Here is a 15,871-nt window from a genome sequence, read left to right as displayed (position 1 = left end):
AAACTATTGCCTTTGGAATGGATAAGCAATGGGATCCTGCTGTATAGCACTGGGAACTATGTCTGGTCACTTGTGATGGAGCATGATAATGTGAGAAAAAAGAATGTATACATGTACATGTGACTGGGTCACCTTGCTGTGCAGTAGAAAATTGACAGAACACTATAAATTAGCTATAATGGAAAAAAATAAAAATCATTATTTAGAAAAAGTAAAAAAATGAAAAAATAAATAACTATCATCCTAATGTTAACCACAGCCACAAAAATGTCTCCAGCTGGCTGATCCTCTTAGCAAAGATCTTAGGATAAAGGACTAGTACCTGTATCAGTCGCACAACCTACTTGATGTGGCCTGATCCTGATGTAGTAAGCTGCTCGTCATCTTCAGGATTGAAAGTAACCTTAAAGACTTCCTGGGAAAAAGCTTTTGTCCTCAGGAGGGGCTGCTCTTCTTTCCAATTCCAGATGGTCAGTGTGTGATCAGGGCTGCTACCAACAGAGGCCAGCAAGGTACCATTGTAGTTAAAGTCCACGTAAGCATAGGCCAACTCAGTCCCATCTGAAATGATGAAAGGTTGAATCAGAGTTATTGAACAGGAGCAGCATTTCTTTAATTTTCAAAAGTATATTTTTTAAAAAAAGGAGGGAGAGAGAGAGAACCCTTGGTGATGTGCTTTGATGGAAGAATGCCAAGAATCACCTAAAGAAACAATTCCAAGATCATTCATCACCCTTGGCTTTAGGATATGAGGGGAGAGGGTGAAAAAATCTTACATTTTGCATGAGAAAAACACTTTGAGAACATATTCATTTCATGAAGTAGGGAAGCAAGGACATAAAAAATGTTAGGGAGCAGAAAGAAATCAGTAATTTAAAATTTGCCACTGAGGAGTTCCTATCGTGGCTCAGCAGACATGAAACTTGACTAGCATCCATCAGGATGCAGTTTTGACCTCTGGCCTCCTCGCTCAGTTGGTTAAGGATCCGGCCTTTGCTGTGAACTGTGGTGAAGGTTGTAGATGTGGCTCAGATCCTGCATTGCAGTAGCTGTAGTGTAGGCCAGCAGCTACAGCTCCAATTTGACCCCTAGCCTGGGAACTGCCATATGCTGCAGGAGTGGCCATAAAAAGACAAAAAAGAAAAAAAGAAAAGAAAATTTGCCACTGAAAATTTCACAAACTAAAAATGGATAACATCAGGTTGCCAGTTACGTATGTGAAGAGCTTACAAGTCACCATTTCAAATAAGTAAAAAGCTGAACAGACTGAAAAATCAACGGTTCTTCTTGGATCTTTAAGAGAGGGGAGGATATAAGGCAAACTGCTGCCGCCCAAGACTAGAGAGACCAAAGGGTGAATACAGGGATTTGCAACTCACCAGAGCAGACACTTCCAGGTAGAAACAGCTAAAGCTCAAGGAACCACTGCTGGGGCAGTAAAACCTGAACTCTTGACAAACTGCTGGGGGTTCAGTGTGGACAAGTCTGAGAATTAAAAACTCCAGGGAGATCCAGTCATAAAGTGACCCAACAATACTGTGAGATTTTCCTTCACAAGGAGCTTGGCCAGATTCCTACAGTAAAAATATCTAGAAAAATCCCCCCAGGCTTCCAGTAGAGGGAGGGAAAAAGGAACCATCTTGAAATACCCAGGAGCACTTGGTTCTTTTTAACAAGGCTGCCCTCAGGGGAAACTAATTTACCACAGCCTGACCAGCTGGGGTGTTATCCGAGCTGGGGCAGGCGGGGGGAGGGGGGAGGATCATCTAACTCCAGCCCACACTAGCCATCCTCTCCCACCTAAAGGGCAGGAAAATGCTGAGCAATATTTGTGCAGTTCACAGTGGAGAGGCACAGGCTCACTAGAAAATTGGGACCTAATCACAGGACTGAAAAATGCTTCCTCTTCTGCCCATTCCCCCCACCTCACCACCAGGTTACTAAAGGCTTATTTATAGCAGTTCTTTTTACCCAGTACTCCTGTCTGGCTATCAAGAAAAATTTACAAGGCATCTCAAAAAGCAAAACAGACTGTTTGAAGAGATAAAGCATGCATCACAACCAGACATGGCGTAGATGTTGGAATTTCCAGATTGAGAATTTAAAATGACTATAATTAACATACTAAAGGCTCCAACAGATAAAGTAGACAAGATGCAAGGACATATGAGCAATGTCAGCAGAGAGATGGAAATCCTAAGAAAGAACCAAAAAGAAGTGCTAGAGATTAAAAACTAAAAACCACTGTAACAGGAATGAATATTTTTGATGGGCTTATTAGTAGATTGGACACAGCTGAGGAAAAAATCTCTTGGCTAAAGGAAGTCACAATAGAATCTTCAAAAACCAAAAAGCAAGAGAGTAAAGACATTAAAAACAGAATAGAATATTCAAAGACTGTGGGACAACTACAAAAGGTGTAATGTATGTGTGCAGGGAATACTGCAAAGAGAAGAGAGGTAGGAACATAAATATTTAAAATAATGACTGAGATTTCCCCCAAACTAACATCAGTCACCAGACTGCAGATTTAGCAAGCTCAGAAACCACAAACCAGGATAAATGCTCAAAAAGACTAAAGAAAATGAAAGATAAAGGGAAAATATTGGGGAAAAAAAAGTCGGGGGATGGGAAATCTTCCTTATCAAAGGACAAAGAATTACATCTGACTTCTCAGACACCATGCAAGAACAAAGTGTAGAGTGAAATAAAGTGTTGAAAGAAAAAAAAAAAAAAAAAAAACCCACCAACCTAGAATTCTCCACCTTACAAAATTATTCTTCAAAAGTGATAGGTACAGGCTTTCTCACACCAATGAACACTGAGGGAATCTGTTGCCAGGAGACTTGCCTTGTAGGAAATGTTAAAAGAAGTTCTTTAGAGAGAAGGAAACTAACATAGGTCAGAAACTTGGATCTACATAAAGAAAGGAGGAGCATCAAAAGAGTAAATGAAGGTAAAATTAAAATTTTTATTTTCCTTATTCTTGATTGATGTAACAGATAAGAGTGTTCAAAATAAAAGCAATGATGTATTTAATTATGTACACTTATGTGTGTGTATACATATGTTTATATATATGAAATTAATGACAGCAACTATATGTAAGTGAAATGAATGACAGCAACTAAAATGCCCCTTAATAGATGAATGAATACATAAAATGTAGTAACCTAGACAATGGAATATTTATTATTCAGCACTAAAAAGAAATGAGTTATCAAGCCATTAAAAGACATGGAGGAAACTTAAATGCATATTACTAAGTGAAAGACATCAATCTGAAAAGGCTACATACTGTATAATTCCAACTACATGACATTTTGGAAAAGGCAAATGAAGACAATGAAAAGATCAGTAGTTACCCGTGGGGGTGGGGCAATTATGCATCAGCAGAGCACAAACAATACTTAGGACAGTGAAAACACTCTGAGTGATATTATAATAATGGATATATGTGATTATACACTTGTCCAAATGAATACTGAACACCAAAAGTGATCCCTAAGGAGAACAATGGGCTTTGAGTGATTATTATCTCTTAATGACGGCTCATCCTTAGTAAAAAATGTGCCATTCTGATGAGTGATGTTGATAATGAGGAGGCTATGCATGGCTGAGGGGAGAAAGTATATGGGAGATCTCTGAACCTTCCTCTCAATTTTATTGTAAACCTAAAACTGCTCTGAAAAATAAAACCTTTTTTAAAAATTGACTACTGAAATTAATGATATGGAAAAATGATTTGTAAGATGATTGTGATGGTAACTTTATGTGTCAATTCAGTTGGGCTATAGTACCCAGTTATTTGATTCAACACTAATCTAAATGTTGCTGCAAGGGTAATGTGTGGATGTGATCAACATCTATAATCAGTGGACTTTAAGTAAAGGAGATTATCTGGATAACCTGAGTGAGCCTCATCCCATCAGTTGAAAGCACTTAGAGCAAAGGTTTCCCTGAGGAAAAAGAAATTCTGCCTAAAGACATAAAATCAATTCCCGCCCAAGAATTTCCAGCGTGTTAACTTGCCCTACAAACTTCAGACTTGCCAGCCCCCCACAATTTCATAAGCCAATTCCGTTAAATAAATCTCTCTTCTGTCTCCCACAGTTCTGTTTTTCTGGAGGATCGTGTACTGCTACAATAATGTTACATCCTCTTCAGAATGTTTTGACCTTAAACATGGGCTATTTTAAAGATTCCACTGGACTCACCTTGAAGGATTCTGTAGGGCCTCAAAGAAGGATATTCATAAATGATAATCTTTGGGAAAACTCCTTTTTCTGCTACTGTGAAGTAAGTTTTATAGGGGTGAACCTATAAAAGATAAAAATCTCACTAAAGCATTAAAAGGGAGATTTTTCACATAAATAGTTCTACTAATACAGTATTTAGCATCTGTTAACTTTATAATCTGTTTACTAGGATCCACTCCAATGGAAACTCAAAATTGGGCATCAGATAAATACTTGAAAATGGATACAATTTAAACTGAAAATTAGTAGAATACTCATTTAAGTTTTCCTTTCATTAATGGAGACATGTCTGACTCTACAGTTTTTACAATTGCTATCAGAAGCACTAGAACAGGGGTTCTCAATCCTTAACAGGCATCAGAGTCACAGGGAGGGCTTATGAAAGCACAGACTTCAAGCCTTAACCCTGGAGTTTCTGATTCATTGCTTTGGGGCTGGGACCTGAGAATCTGCCTTCACATTTCTAACAATTTCCCAAATGATGCTGATGCTGCTGAATCTGGGGACCACTCTTTAAAAACAACTAAGGGGAGTTCCCGTCGTGGCGCAGTGGTTAACGAATCCGACTAGGAACCATGAGGTTTCGGGTTCGGTCCCTGACCTTGCTCAGTGGGTTAACGATCCGGCGTTGCCGTGAGCTGTGGTGTAGGTTGCAGACTCGGCTCGGATCCCGCATTGCTGTGGCTCTGGCATAAGCCGGTGGCTACAGCTCCGATTCGACCCCTAGCCTGGGAACCTCCATATGCCGCAGGAGCGGCCCAAAGAAGTAGCAAAAAGACAAAAAAAAATAAAAAAAGCAACTAAGTAAGATGAATTGTTTGCCCTGCATATAAACTAAATCAATCTACATTTTTGAAGAGAAAAACATCATGTTTCCAGAGCAGGTTGTATATCACAATTTTTAAAATTTCACCTTGGACAAACCCACCAGAAACATAGGAACTACTAGAAGTGTAAAAGACACACACAGATGCAGAGAAAAATACAGTAAACATGCCCTGAATAAACTATTTATGTCAGTATTTCAAATTATAGCCATATAAATTGAATGGAATCATATGTTCATTCCAGGTATTTTTGTTCACTGGTAACCCGAAATGCAGGAAGAGTAAATAGGTAGCCAAAAACTAAAAATAAAGATAGGCTGGAGTTCCCGCTGTGGTGCAGAGGGTTAAAAATCTGACCGCAGTGGCTTGGGTCACCTTGGAGGTACAAGTTCAATCCCTAGCCCAGTGCTGTGGGTTAAAAGAGCTGGTGTGGCCGCAGCTGTGGCTTGGATACAATCCCTGGCCTGGGAATTCCATATGCCTCAGGTGTGGCCATTAAAAAATAATAATAATAAAAAAAATAATGATAGGCTGTTATAAGAATAAACTATTTAAAACATATATTGTACTTTATAAAATTCTATTTTCAGTTCCTATTTTGCATCTCCTGGTTATATACCTAAGGGAGTATTCTGGGATAGAGATTACACTGGAAATCCTGATATCCAAGGTAATGCTGTAGCTCTTTTTCTTCCCAACACGTGGGGCCCTAAGACCCATAATAAGCTGTATTTCTACTGGCAAGTTGCCTTTTTTATTCTTCCATTCAAGTAAATACCCATCACTTTAGCTTTAAACAAAGCTTGGATTACAGGATGGAAATGTAGGGAGATAATGATAATGCTGAATACAGACAGCCTTTGTTGAATGCTATGTACGAGACACTAAGTTTTATATGAATTAATTCTTTAATGTCACATCAATTTTGTGATCTTGGATATCGTTTTCATTCCCATCTTATTGATAAGGAAACTGAAGCACAGAGAGGTTAAGTACCTTGCTTGAAGTTACACAGCTGCTAAGTGTGAGAGAGGATTCAAGTCAGGTGTTGGAGCCGAGAAGAAAATGGAACTAAAAAGTAGTAGATCCCCTAAACAGAAATGACTCACAGACATACAGAACAGACTTGTGGTTTCCAAGGAGAAGGGGGAAGGGAGTGGGATGGACTGGGAGTTTGGGGTTAGTAGATGCAAACTATTACATTTAGAATGAGTAGACAATGAGGTCCTACTGTACAGCACAGGGAACTATATCCAATCTCTTGGGATAGACCATGATGGAAGATAATTTAAGAAAGAAAATACATATATGACTGTCACTCTGCTATACAGGAGAAACTGGTACAACACTGTAAATCAACTATGCTTTAATTTAAAAAGTAAAAAAATAAAATTTAATTTAAAAAATAGTAGATCCCAAGTACATAGGGAGAAATGCACTGACTCTTCTTGGATCCTCATTTACAAAGGAATATGCTGTAGGATTTGTGGTCATGAAAACCTGAGTGGGAATACAGGTGAATCTTTTATCCATCTAGGTCTTATCTATAGTAAGTAAAATAATTTCTCCTCTTTCAGATCAGAAAGCTGGCTGTGGTGTTGAGTTTGGTGTTGTGCTTTATTTTTAGTGAAAAACTGGAACTAGCCAGTCATTCACTTTACACTCAACACAGAGATTCACACTATCTTTTCTGGAACATAGATTATATGCCCCCAAACACATTTCTCATGGGTTTCTCATAGCCTAACAAAAGAATTTCTCATTCATAAATGGATAACTGTCCCAGAAAAAATGAAGTGGCATGGGCAGTGGAGGAAGGCTCCTGTGTCTATCTGGGCACCAGCAGCCCCAGCACACACAGAGAAAAACCCCATGGACATACCAGTGCTCAGGGTCCAGGGGGGTTGAGGCTTAGGGTTAGCATTCTTGACCATTCACATCCCTAACTACTGACCTCAAACCAAATCATTGTACCACAAAACAGAATAAACATTTCAAAACCATTGTTGGCCACGAAGTGATAGAAAAATACGTGAGTTAGATGTTTCTCAGTCCTCTGCACGAGGTGTGGACCTCAGGGCTCAAGGTACCTCGAGATGACCCTGAGACTAACTTCCCTCCACAGAGCCTATGACCCTGACATTGGGTCCATAAACATTTGCAACAGCTGGTGCCAAAATAGCACATACTTGTGTATGTGGATATATGCATTTTGATTTTAATATGGATCTTGTCTCTTTAGATGGATTTTAAACTCTTTGAATTCATAGAGATCATGAACCCTTCTTCATCTAAAACCCTGCATGTTCTGTGTAGTGTTAGACACACAATATTATATAATAAATTCTTGCTGAAATCATTCTTTTTATAACAAACTCCCTGAGGACAGAGACTTTGTTGTGTACATGTGCCATCTATAGATTGATGATCAAGAAAGAAACAAACATGTGATTATCTTTCCCTCTTCCATCTCACCCTACCCTTAGCCAATCCAAGTTCTACTTGGGGTTCTCAGATTTTCCTCACCTTCTCCATTCCCATTGCCAAGTTCCTGGTTCTCTCTTCAAATCAAGTCTACAAAACCTCCTCTCTCACCCTCTACTTCTAACCTAAATGCCCTATCAGGCCCCATCTGATCTGATCAAAGCATTTCCCACTGCTCCCTGCCAGCTTGGCCCATTCTCTCTGTTGGAGCCATATCAGCCTCTCTGCCCAAAGTCCTGGCCTCGGCAATGGGAGGAAGTGGGCACTGCACAAGTTCTGTCTGGTCTGCTCACACTTTGCAGGAAGGGCAAGAGCAGGAATTGTCTATTTGGATTGAGATCTCCCTAGAAACCCTCTTGAGCATCTCATATGAAACTGCAACTTGTGTGAGCCCCAAATCCTGCATATTTCTCCTTCTTTTGCTCACTCTCTCTCACAGCATAATCTGATGCCCCTCTCATGCGGCCAATGACACCAAAGGGCATCCCTCAGGCTGTCTGCTACCGTGAGAGCAGATCTGGGGATGCCTATTTTAAATAGCACAGAGTAGAAAGACAGCCAAGGGAAAAGCTCAATCATGGGACCATTGATCTAGGCAGATAAGGTAGGATCCACTTAGAAAGGCACTCCTCTGACTTGGCTACTAAGTGGTCCATTGGTCAACTTAATGAGATGATGGGGAAAAAAAACAGCAGAAGTTTGGCTTTAAAGGCAAGATCAAAGGTCAATGGGTGTGGAGTTCTTGTTGTGGCTCAGTGGAAACGAATCTGACTAGCATCCATGAGAATGCAGTCTAAATCCCTGGCCTTGCTCTAGGGGTCGAAGATCCGGCATTGCCATGAGTTGTGGTGTAGGTTGCAGAAAAAAGTCAGTGGGTAAAGAGAATGTGTAGCTAGAGAGGGCCTTTTAAAGTGAGAACAAGTTGATTTTATATGCTTTCATGCAGAGGATGCCTAAGGAAGTAGAGGCTGAAGATACAAGAAGGAAGGATGATTGATGGAGACAGACACCTGAGGAGGGAGGATGTGACAGACTCCAAACCACACACAGATCCTTTTGTTGACAGCTTGAAACTACTGAACCAACAAGCCATACTTCAACACCTAATGTTCAACTCTATATTTGTATATTTATGTATTTTTTTTGGCCACGGCATACAGAAGTTCCTGGGCCAGGGTTAGAACCCACGCCATAGTAGTAACAATGCCAGATCCTTAATCTGCTGAGCCACCAGGGAACTCCAATACTTACATCTTATCTGGCATTTAGCTCTAATTATTATGTGAATTCTCTTTAATGTTATTCATCTTGGTATATTTGCAGAATAGCAACATAACTTTCAATGTGAAAAACCTGCATGACTATGGAGACATTACCTCACCTCTATTAGTCCCAATTTCCTTGTCTGCAAAATGAGATGACAATATTATTAATATTGTAACACTGCATGGAGATAATGTCAGTGAGTGGTTGTCACCACTGAATTGAAAATGCCTTAGAATAAAGAGTGCTGTGCATCTCAAGCAGACCCCACAAGACTGTGTGTACTTTTGGCTCCTCACAACCTGGCTGGTCCACAGACCAAACACAAAAATGAATTCTTTGGATGCATATATGTATATCTGAATTACTTTGTTGTATAGCAGAAATTATCACAACATTATAAATCAACGCTAGTGCAATAAAACTAAAAAAATTAAAAAACAAAACAGTACTAAAAAGATGAATTTTTTTCTAAGTTAGTAAAGGCATACCCCAATGACACCAATGCCTCCGCCACTGCTACTTCGCAGGTACATCTGTTCCTTGGTTTTCAAATCCAGAAGGATCAGCTGGTTCCCAGCTATGTACATCATGGTATTGCTGTCCAGAAGTTGTAGGTTGGCCCGCTTTCTACAGTCATAACCAAAGGAATGTCTGAGGGAAAGTTGCTAAGGAAAAGAAGTGATGCAAAGTAACCAACCTAGAGACAGGAAAAGCAATGAAATGAATGTATTTTTAAAACACATTCTCAGAGATCCCGCTGAATAGCATTGAGAACTATGTCTAGATACTCATGTTGCAACAGAAGAAATGGTGGGGGAAAAACTGTAATTGTAATGTATACATGTAAGGATAACCTGACCCCCTTGCTGTACAGTGGGAAAATAAAATAAAAATAATAATAATAATAATAATTAATTAATTAGAAATATAGGTACCTTACAATGTTGTTTTAGTTTAATGTGTAGAGTGAAATAAATAATTTTTCAATAAAAAAAAAAGATTCAGGGTTAAAGTGACTGAATTTTATGCTGAAACATAGTTTTTTAATGCTTTACTAATGCCATCTTGTTCTTAAATTGGATGAAAGTTCTCATACTCTGATTTAGTACATATATATATTTTTTAATTAATTAATTAATTTATTTATTTTTAGGGCTGCACCCGCACAGCATATGGATGTTCCCAGGTTAGGGGTCAAATTGGAGCTGTAGCCACCAGACTACGCCACAGCCACAGCCACATCAGACTGAGCCACAACTGCGACCTACACCACAGCTCACGGCAACGCCAGAGCCTTAACCCACTAAGCGAGGCCAGGGATCGAACCCACAAACTTGAGTTTCCTAGTTGGATTCGTTTCCCCTGAGCCACGAGGGGAACTCCCTGATCAATATTTTAATTTTCCTAGGAAAATCTTCAAAGCACATTAATTTTGTTTGCAATAAAAAATAAAGTTAAACTTTCAATTTGGGTGCTATAGAGAACAGAGTTGTCCCCTAAATAATTTCATTTTCCTCTCTTCTGCTAAAACTAAGTCACATTATAAGGTAGGAGAAAGTCTGTCTGGCTTTGTCCCAAAGCCTGTTCAGTTTGTTGACTGAACACAGTGAAAGGATGGTGCAGGCCTCTTCCTTAATGCTGAAAGACAAGATGTTTAAAATCCTGACGTGTTTGTGAAATTCAAATGTACCAGTGATAAAGTGATTACCATAATAAATTCACATAAATATAACTGAAATGTAATCATATGACAAATTATATAAAGTGACTATATAATATATAGTATATAAGTAGATAAAATAAATATGCTAACATTTCCTTTCTGAGATCATTGCTCTGTATGGTTATGTAGATGATTGTGTGTGTGCGTGAATGTATGCCATAGACTAAAACTGGATTAATTCAAAATAGAGGTTTAAAAAACTGAATTATAAAACATCTTTTAAATGTACATTGTTATTACAACTTCAAATTAATATAACTCAAGATATAAATGTAATAATTAAACGAGAGCAATCTCTTAAAAAATCATAGTTTTCCAAAGAAATATATTACAGTGTATCTTAATAGATTAAGAATTCTTGCTGAACACAAAAACTGAAGAATGACTGGAGAAATCTTTATTTCTTCAGCACTTTTCTTTTTATCTGATTTTAGAGAATTTCTTTATTTGTAAGTAAGTATTTTCAGAGAAAGAAATCATATCGAACTTTTAATAAGAAGGATATGTAGACTGTAAAATAGAAGAGAAAAATTTAATTAATGTGATTTGAATTATGAACGATATACAAATTATAACTAACTGCAAATGACTATACCTATTTCATTGCCTAATGGTTAAACTGAAAAAAGAGAACATTTCAGGGCATTTAATCTGTACAAGAAAAAGGAATTTTAGGGAGTTCCTGTTGTGACTCAGTGGGTTAAGGATCTGGCATTGCCTTGAGCAACGCAGTGTAGGTCGCAGACACGTCTCAGATCTGGTATTGCTGTGGCTATGGCCTAGCCCGTAAACTTCCATATGCCACAAGGGTGGCCCTAAAAAAAAAAAAAGAATTTTTGAAAGTTTAAAGACATAAATGCCTAAAATTGAAACTTTATAGAAATGCAAATGAATATATGATGCAAAATCTAGATGAAGCTCTTCTGGCCTCATGGAAAATATCTGGGGCCACTTTACAAATAAAGAGTAGAATAGAATCTATAGCCCCCTACCTTTCCAGAGGCTGTACGGGGCAGGAAGCTTTGCCTACCCTCTTTCCTCCTCCTCAACGACTGCTCTCACTGTCCCTCCTTCCTTCTCTCCTTTCTTCCCTTTTCTCAGACACCAGCGAACTACTTTAGTGCACTAGAAGTATGTCTTAACTATGAGAAGAGGCATAGGCTACTATCTCTTTACTAACCTGGAGGACAGGAGTGAATGGAAATGTGATGGTTTATCTAATCTCATCAGCTCTAATTTCTGGAGAGAAGCTCCCTCTTACTTGCTGTTAGTTTGACTAATGTCCCTTTCAAATGCAGAATGGGTGAGACTGAACTTCCAAACACCCTCCATCTAATTCATAGCCTGCTTGAGGGCAGACTGTTTCTCACACCCTTTCCTGGAATACAGACCACAGTGTCTCGAGCCTATTAGGTTGCATGAATGAATAAATGAATGAAGGCCTAACTAGAGGTTGATCTTTCCCTTTTAACTGCAGAGGACAAGGCAATCTCTAAGCAGAGCTCTGAAAATGATAAAATGTGTTCTGTTATATCTTCAGTCGTCTTCTCTTCTATCTTACCCTTTCTTCTGGCAGACCGCTTAACTTCCTATCAGAGGCCCAGGGCCTTCGCTGTTTGTCCATGGCCATCTAGGAACTCCATTTAAAAATGATGTTTAAAGGGAATTCTCATCGTGGCTCAGCAGAAACAAAGCCAACTAGTATCCATGAGGATGTGGGTTCGATTCCTAACCTCACTCAGTGGGTTAAAGATTTGGTGTTGTCATGAGCTAAGATGTAGGTCTGGTGTTGCTGTGGCTGTGGTGTAGGCCGGCAGCTGTAGCTTCTATTGGACCCCTAGCCTGGGAACTTCCATATAGTGTGAGTGTGGCCCTAAAAAACAACACACAAAAAAACAAAACAAAACAAAAAGGTGTTTAAGGAGTTCCCACTGAGCCACAGAATCCAACTCCAGTGGCTCAGGTCAATGCAGAGATGCAGGTTTGAACCCCACCCCACCGGCACAGGGGGTTAAAGGAACTGGGGTTGCACAGCTGTGGCTCATATTCAATTTCTGGCCTGGGAAATACCATATGCCACAGTGTGGGCATAAATTTTTTTTTTTTTAAAGTCTGTTTAAACACTGTCTTAAGTTCTGTTTAGTGTCTTTTATAACTTATGCTGTGGTTTAGGCAATATTTTATAAATTACACCTTTCTCGATTGATTTAGAAGACACAAATCAAAAAGACACAAAATGTTAAAACTGAACTAGATAAATAGTAAAAGTGTACACAGGAGGGTATATGACAGCTGACTTCTTAGAGCTTCTCACAAGAAATAGAGTTTAGAGAGGACAAGATGGCGGAGGAGTAGGGGGACACGCTCGCCCTCTCCCACAAACACAACAAAAAAAGCACATCTACAGAAGAAATGACTCGCACAGAACAACAACCAATCGCTGGCAGAGGAACCTAAACTCCAATAACGGCAAGAAATTCGTGACATTATTGGGCAGAACGGGAGAAAAGAGGAGAGTGAGAGAAGGTGAATCCGAGCGGGACGGGCGCTCCCGAAAGGGAACTGCGGAGGAGAAAGGGATCCCGCACCCTGGAAAGTCTCCTACCGGGGGAAAGATCAAACGAACCGGAGGAATCTCCAGATGCAGAGAAGAGTGTAGCAGTAAGTCGGAGTACGGAAAAACGATCAAGAACCCAACGGACCATCTGAACTACGGGCACAGTCACCAAAAATTGAGACGCCTGGGTGGGGGCTGGGCACCGAATCCTCGGCTCCAGAGGTTAGTCCCCGGGAAAGGGCCGGGGGACGCCTGGGTGGGGGCTGGGCACCGAGACCTCGCCTCCAAAGGTTAGTCCCCAAGAAAGGGCCGGGGGACGCCTGGGGGGGGGGGCTGGGCACCGAGACCTCGGCTCCAGAGATTAGTCCCCGGGCTAGGGGGGCGGGGAAGAGCGGAAACTGCTTGGGAGGTCTCTAAACCATTTGACGGGGCAGAGACTGCCTGGGAGACTAGAAAACAAAGCTGTCGCAGAGGAAGGGAGCAATACTCTAGGGGCGGGGAAGTGGAAAGCTGCCTCAGAGGGAACCTGGGAGAAGAGCCTGGTCTGCGCCCGTGCTGGGGAGGGGAGAGAAGAAGGGGTGGGTCCCCATAGAATACCCCCCACGCCACAACAAGCTTACAGGCCCGCTAGCTAGCAGAAAGCTGTGCTTCCCAGTGCATTCCCTCCCCCCACCCCCGCCACCCCCTACGCTCTCGCCGAACCTGGGGCTGCCTGCCATCCAGGAGGGCTGGTCTCAACAATTGCCTGAAGCCTACCACCGCAGGGGCTCTCCCTGCACAGGCCTGCTTGCCCTTTGGAGGGGCTACACTTCCACAGAGCAGCACCAAACACCACCAGCCCCCTAGAAAAGGCCTGCAGCCCAGAAAAGCTAGAACAAGCCTAGCCAGGCCGTGAATAGATCGACCTAATTCTCCGACGGTTTTTCTGAGACGGGCTCCCCCGGGGAGGAGCCTCTTGAGTCTCCAAGGGCCTTGCTACACGCCCAAGACCCCAGGGGGTGCTAAGACCTAGTGGACCAGCTGCATAGGACTGCCAGCTCCAGGCAGGACACCCTGCAGCCCAGAAAAGCTGCAACAAGCCTGGCCGAATTGGGAAAAGATCTCAGACGGTCTTTCGGAGTTGGGCTGTCCTGGGGAGGAGCCTCTTGAGTCTCCAAGGGCCCTGCTACCCGCCCAAGACCCCAAGGGGTGCTGAGACCTAGTGGACCAGCTGCATAGGACTGCCAGCTCCAGGCAGGACCCCCTGCAGCCCAGAAAAGCTGCAACAAGCCTGGCCGAATCGGGAAAAGATCTCAGACGGTCTTTCTGAGTCGGGCTGTCCTGGGGAGGAGCCTCTTGAGTCTCCAAGGGCCCTGCTACCCGCCCAAGACCCCAGGGGGTGCTGAGACCTAGTGGACCAGCTGCATAGGACTGCCAGCTCCAGGCAGGACACCCTGCAGCCCAGAAAAGCTGCAACAAGCCTGGCCGAATCGGGAAAAGATCTCAAACGGTCTTTCTGAATCGGGCTGCCCTGGGGAGGAGCCTCTTGAGCCTCCAAGGGCCCTGCTACCCGCCCAAGACCCCAAGGGGTGCTGAGACCTAGTGGACCAGCTGCATAGGACTGCCAGCTCCAGGCAGGACCCCCTGCAGCCCAGAAAAGCTGCAACAAGCCTGGCCGACTTGGGAAAAGATCTCAGACGGTCTTTCTGAGTCAGGCTGTCCTGGGGAGGAGCCTCTTGAGTCTCCAAGGGCCCTGCTACCCGCCCAAGACCCCAGGGGGTGCTGAGACCTAGTGGACCAGCTGCATAGGACTGCCAGCTCCAGGCAGGACACCCTGCAGCCCAGAAAAGCTGCAACAAGCCTGGCCGAATCGGGAAAAGATCTCAGACGGTCTTTCTGAGTCGGGCTGCCCTGGGGAGGAACCTCTTGAGTCTCCAAGGGCCCTGCTACCCGCCCAAGACCCCAGGGGGTGCTGAGAACCAAGTGAAATCTGCTACCATCGTGGGGTGGACCTCCCAGTCCTGTCTGCCCTCAGGAAGTCCTCCTTTGCTTCAAAGAAACACTGTTAGTCCCATCAACACTCCAGAAAAGCCACACTGCCTCAAAAAAAGATTGACCAACAACGACAGCCCTCAGGAAATATTCCAGGGCAATGACAAGGCAAACACTACCCGATAACGGAGAGTACAACTCCCTCAGGAGAAAGAAGACAACAAGCAAGATGAAGAAGCTGAGAAACCACCCCCAGTCAAACCAACAGGAGAACTCACCTAAAACAGTCAACAATGAAACTGATCTCTGCAGTCTGACAGACCTGGAGTTCAAAAGAGAAATAGTGAAAATACTGAAGGAATTAAGAGAAGATATGAACAGCAATGCAGATACCCTCAGAAAGGAGCTAGAAAATATAAGGAGGAGCCAAGAAAAACTAGAACATTCATTTGCAGAGATGCAAACTGAACTAGGGGCAGTAAAAACTAGAATGAATAATGCAGAAGAACGAATCAGTGATATGGAAGATAGAATAATGGAAATCACTCAATCTGGTCAACAGACAGAAAACCGAATCAAAAAACTGGAAAGCAATATAAGAGACCTATGGGATAATATAAAACGGGCCAATCTACGCATAATAGGAATTCCAGAAGGAGTAGAAAAAGATAAAGGAATGGAAAATATATTTGAAGAAATTATCGCTGGAAACTTCCCAAATCTAAAGGATACTGGATTCAAGATACAAGAAGCACAGAGGACCCCAAACAAACTGAACCCAAAC

The 15,871-nt window shown here is 42.0% G+C and overlaps 1 protein-coding gene across 7 annotated transcripts in view; it reads right to left on the bottom strand.

Moving 5' to 3' along the window:
• CFAP44 (cilia and flagella associated protein 44) overlaps positions 1-15,871 on the bottom strand; it is a 156,557-nt gene that overhangs the window by 117,628 nt on the left and 23,058 nt on the right. For 6 of the 7 annotated variants that reach the window (XR_002337897.1, XR_002337896.1, XM_021070364.1 and 3 more), the window contains exons 5-7: positions 9,325-9,487; positions 4,218-4,320; positions 345-561 (exon numbers count right to left, since the gene is read on the bottom strand). Coding sequence is in view for 4 of the 7 variants with exons in the window: in XM_021070364.1 (XP_020926023.1) it covers positions 345-561; positions 4,218-4,320; positions 9,325-9,487 (483 nt within the window). In the remaining 3 variants the exon portion in view is untranslated. Of the gene's footprint in view, positions 1-344; positions 562-1,379; positions 1,663-4,217; positions 4,321-9,324; positions 9,488-15,871 lie in introns of those variants that run through there. The other variant, XM_021070363.1, reaches the window with a different exon arrangement.

The sequence above is a fragment of the Sus scrofa genome, chromosome 13 (genome assembly GCF_000003025.6).
Source record: "Sus scrofa isolate TJ Tabasco breed Duroc chromosome 13, Sscrofa11.1, whole genome shotgun sequence".
Classification (NCBI taxonomy): Eukaryota; Metazoa; Chordata; class Mammalia; order Artiodactyla; family Suidae; genus Sus; species Sus scrofa.
This window is presented reverse-complemented; position numbering and strand designations above follow the sequence as displayed.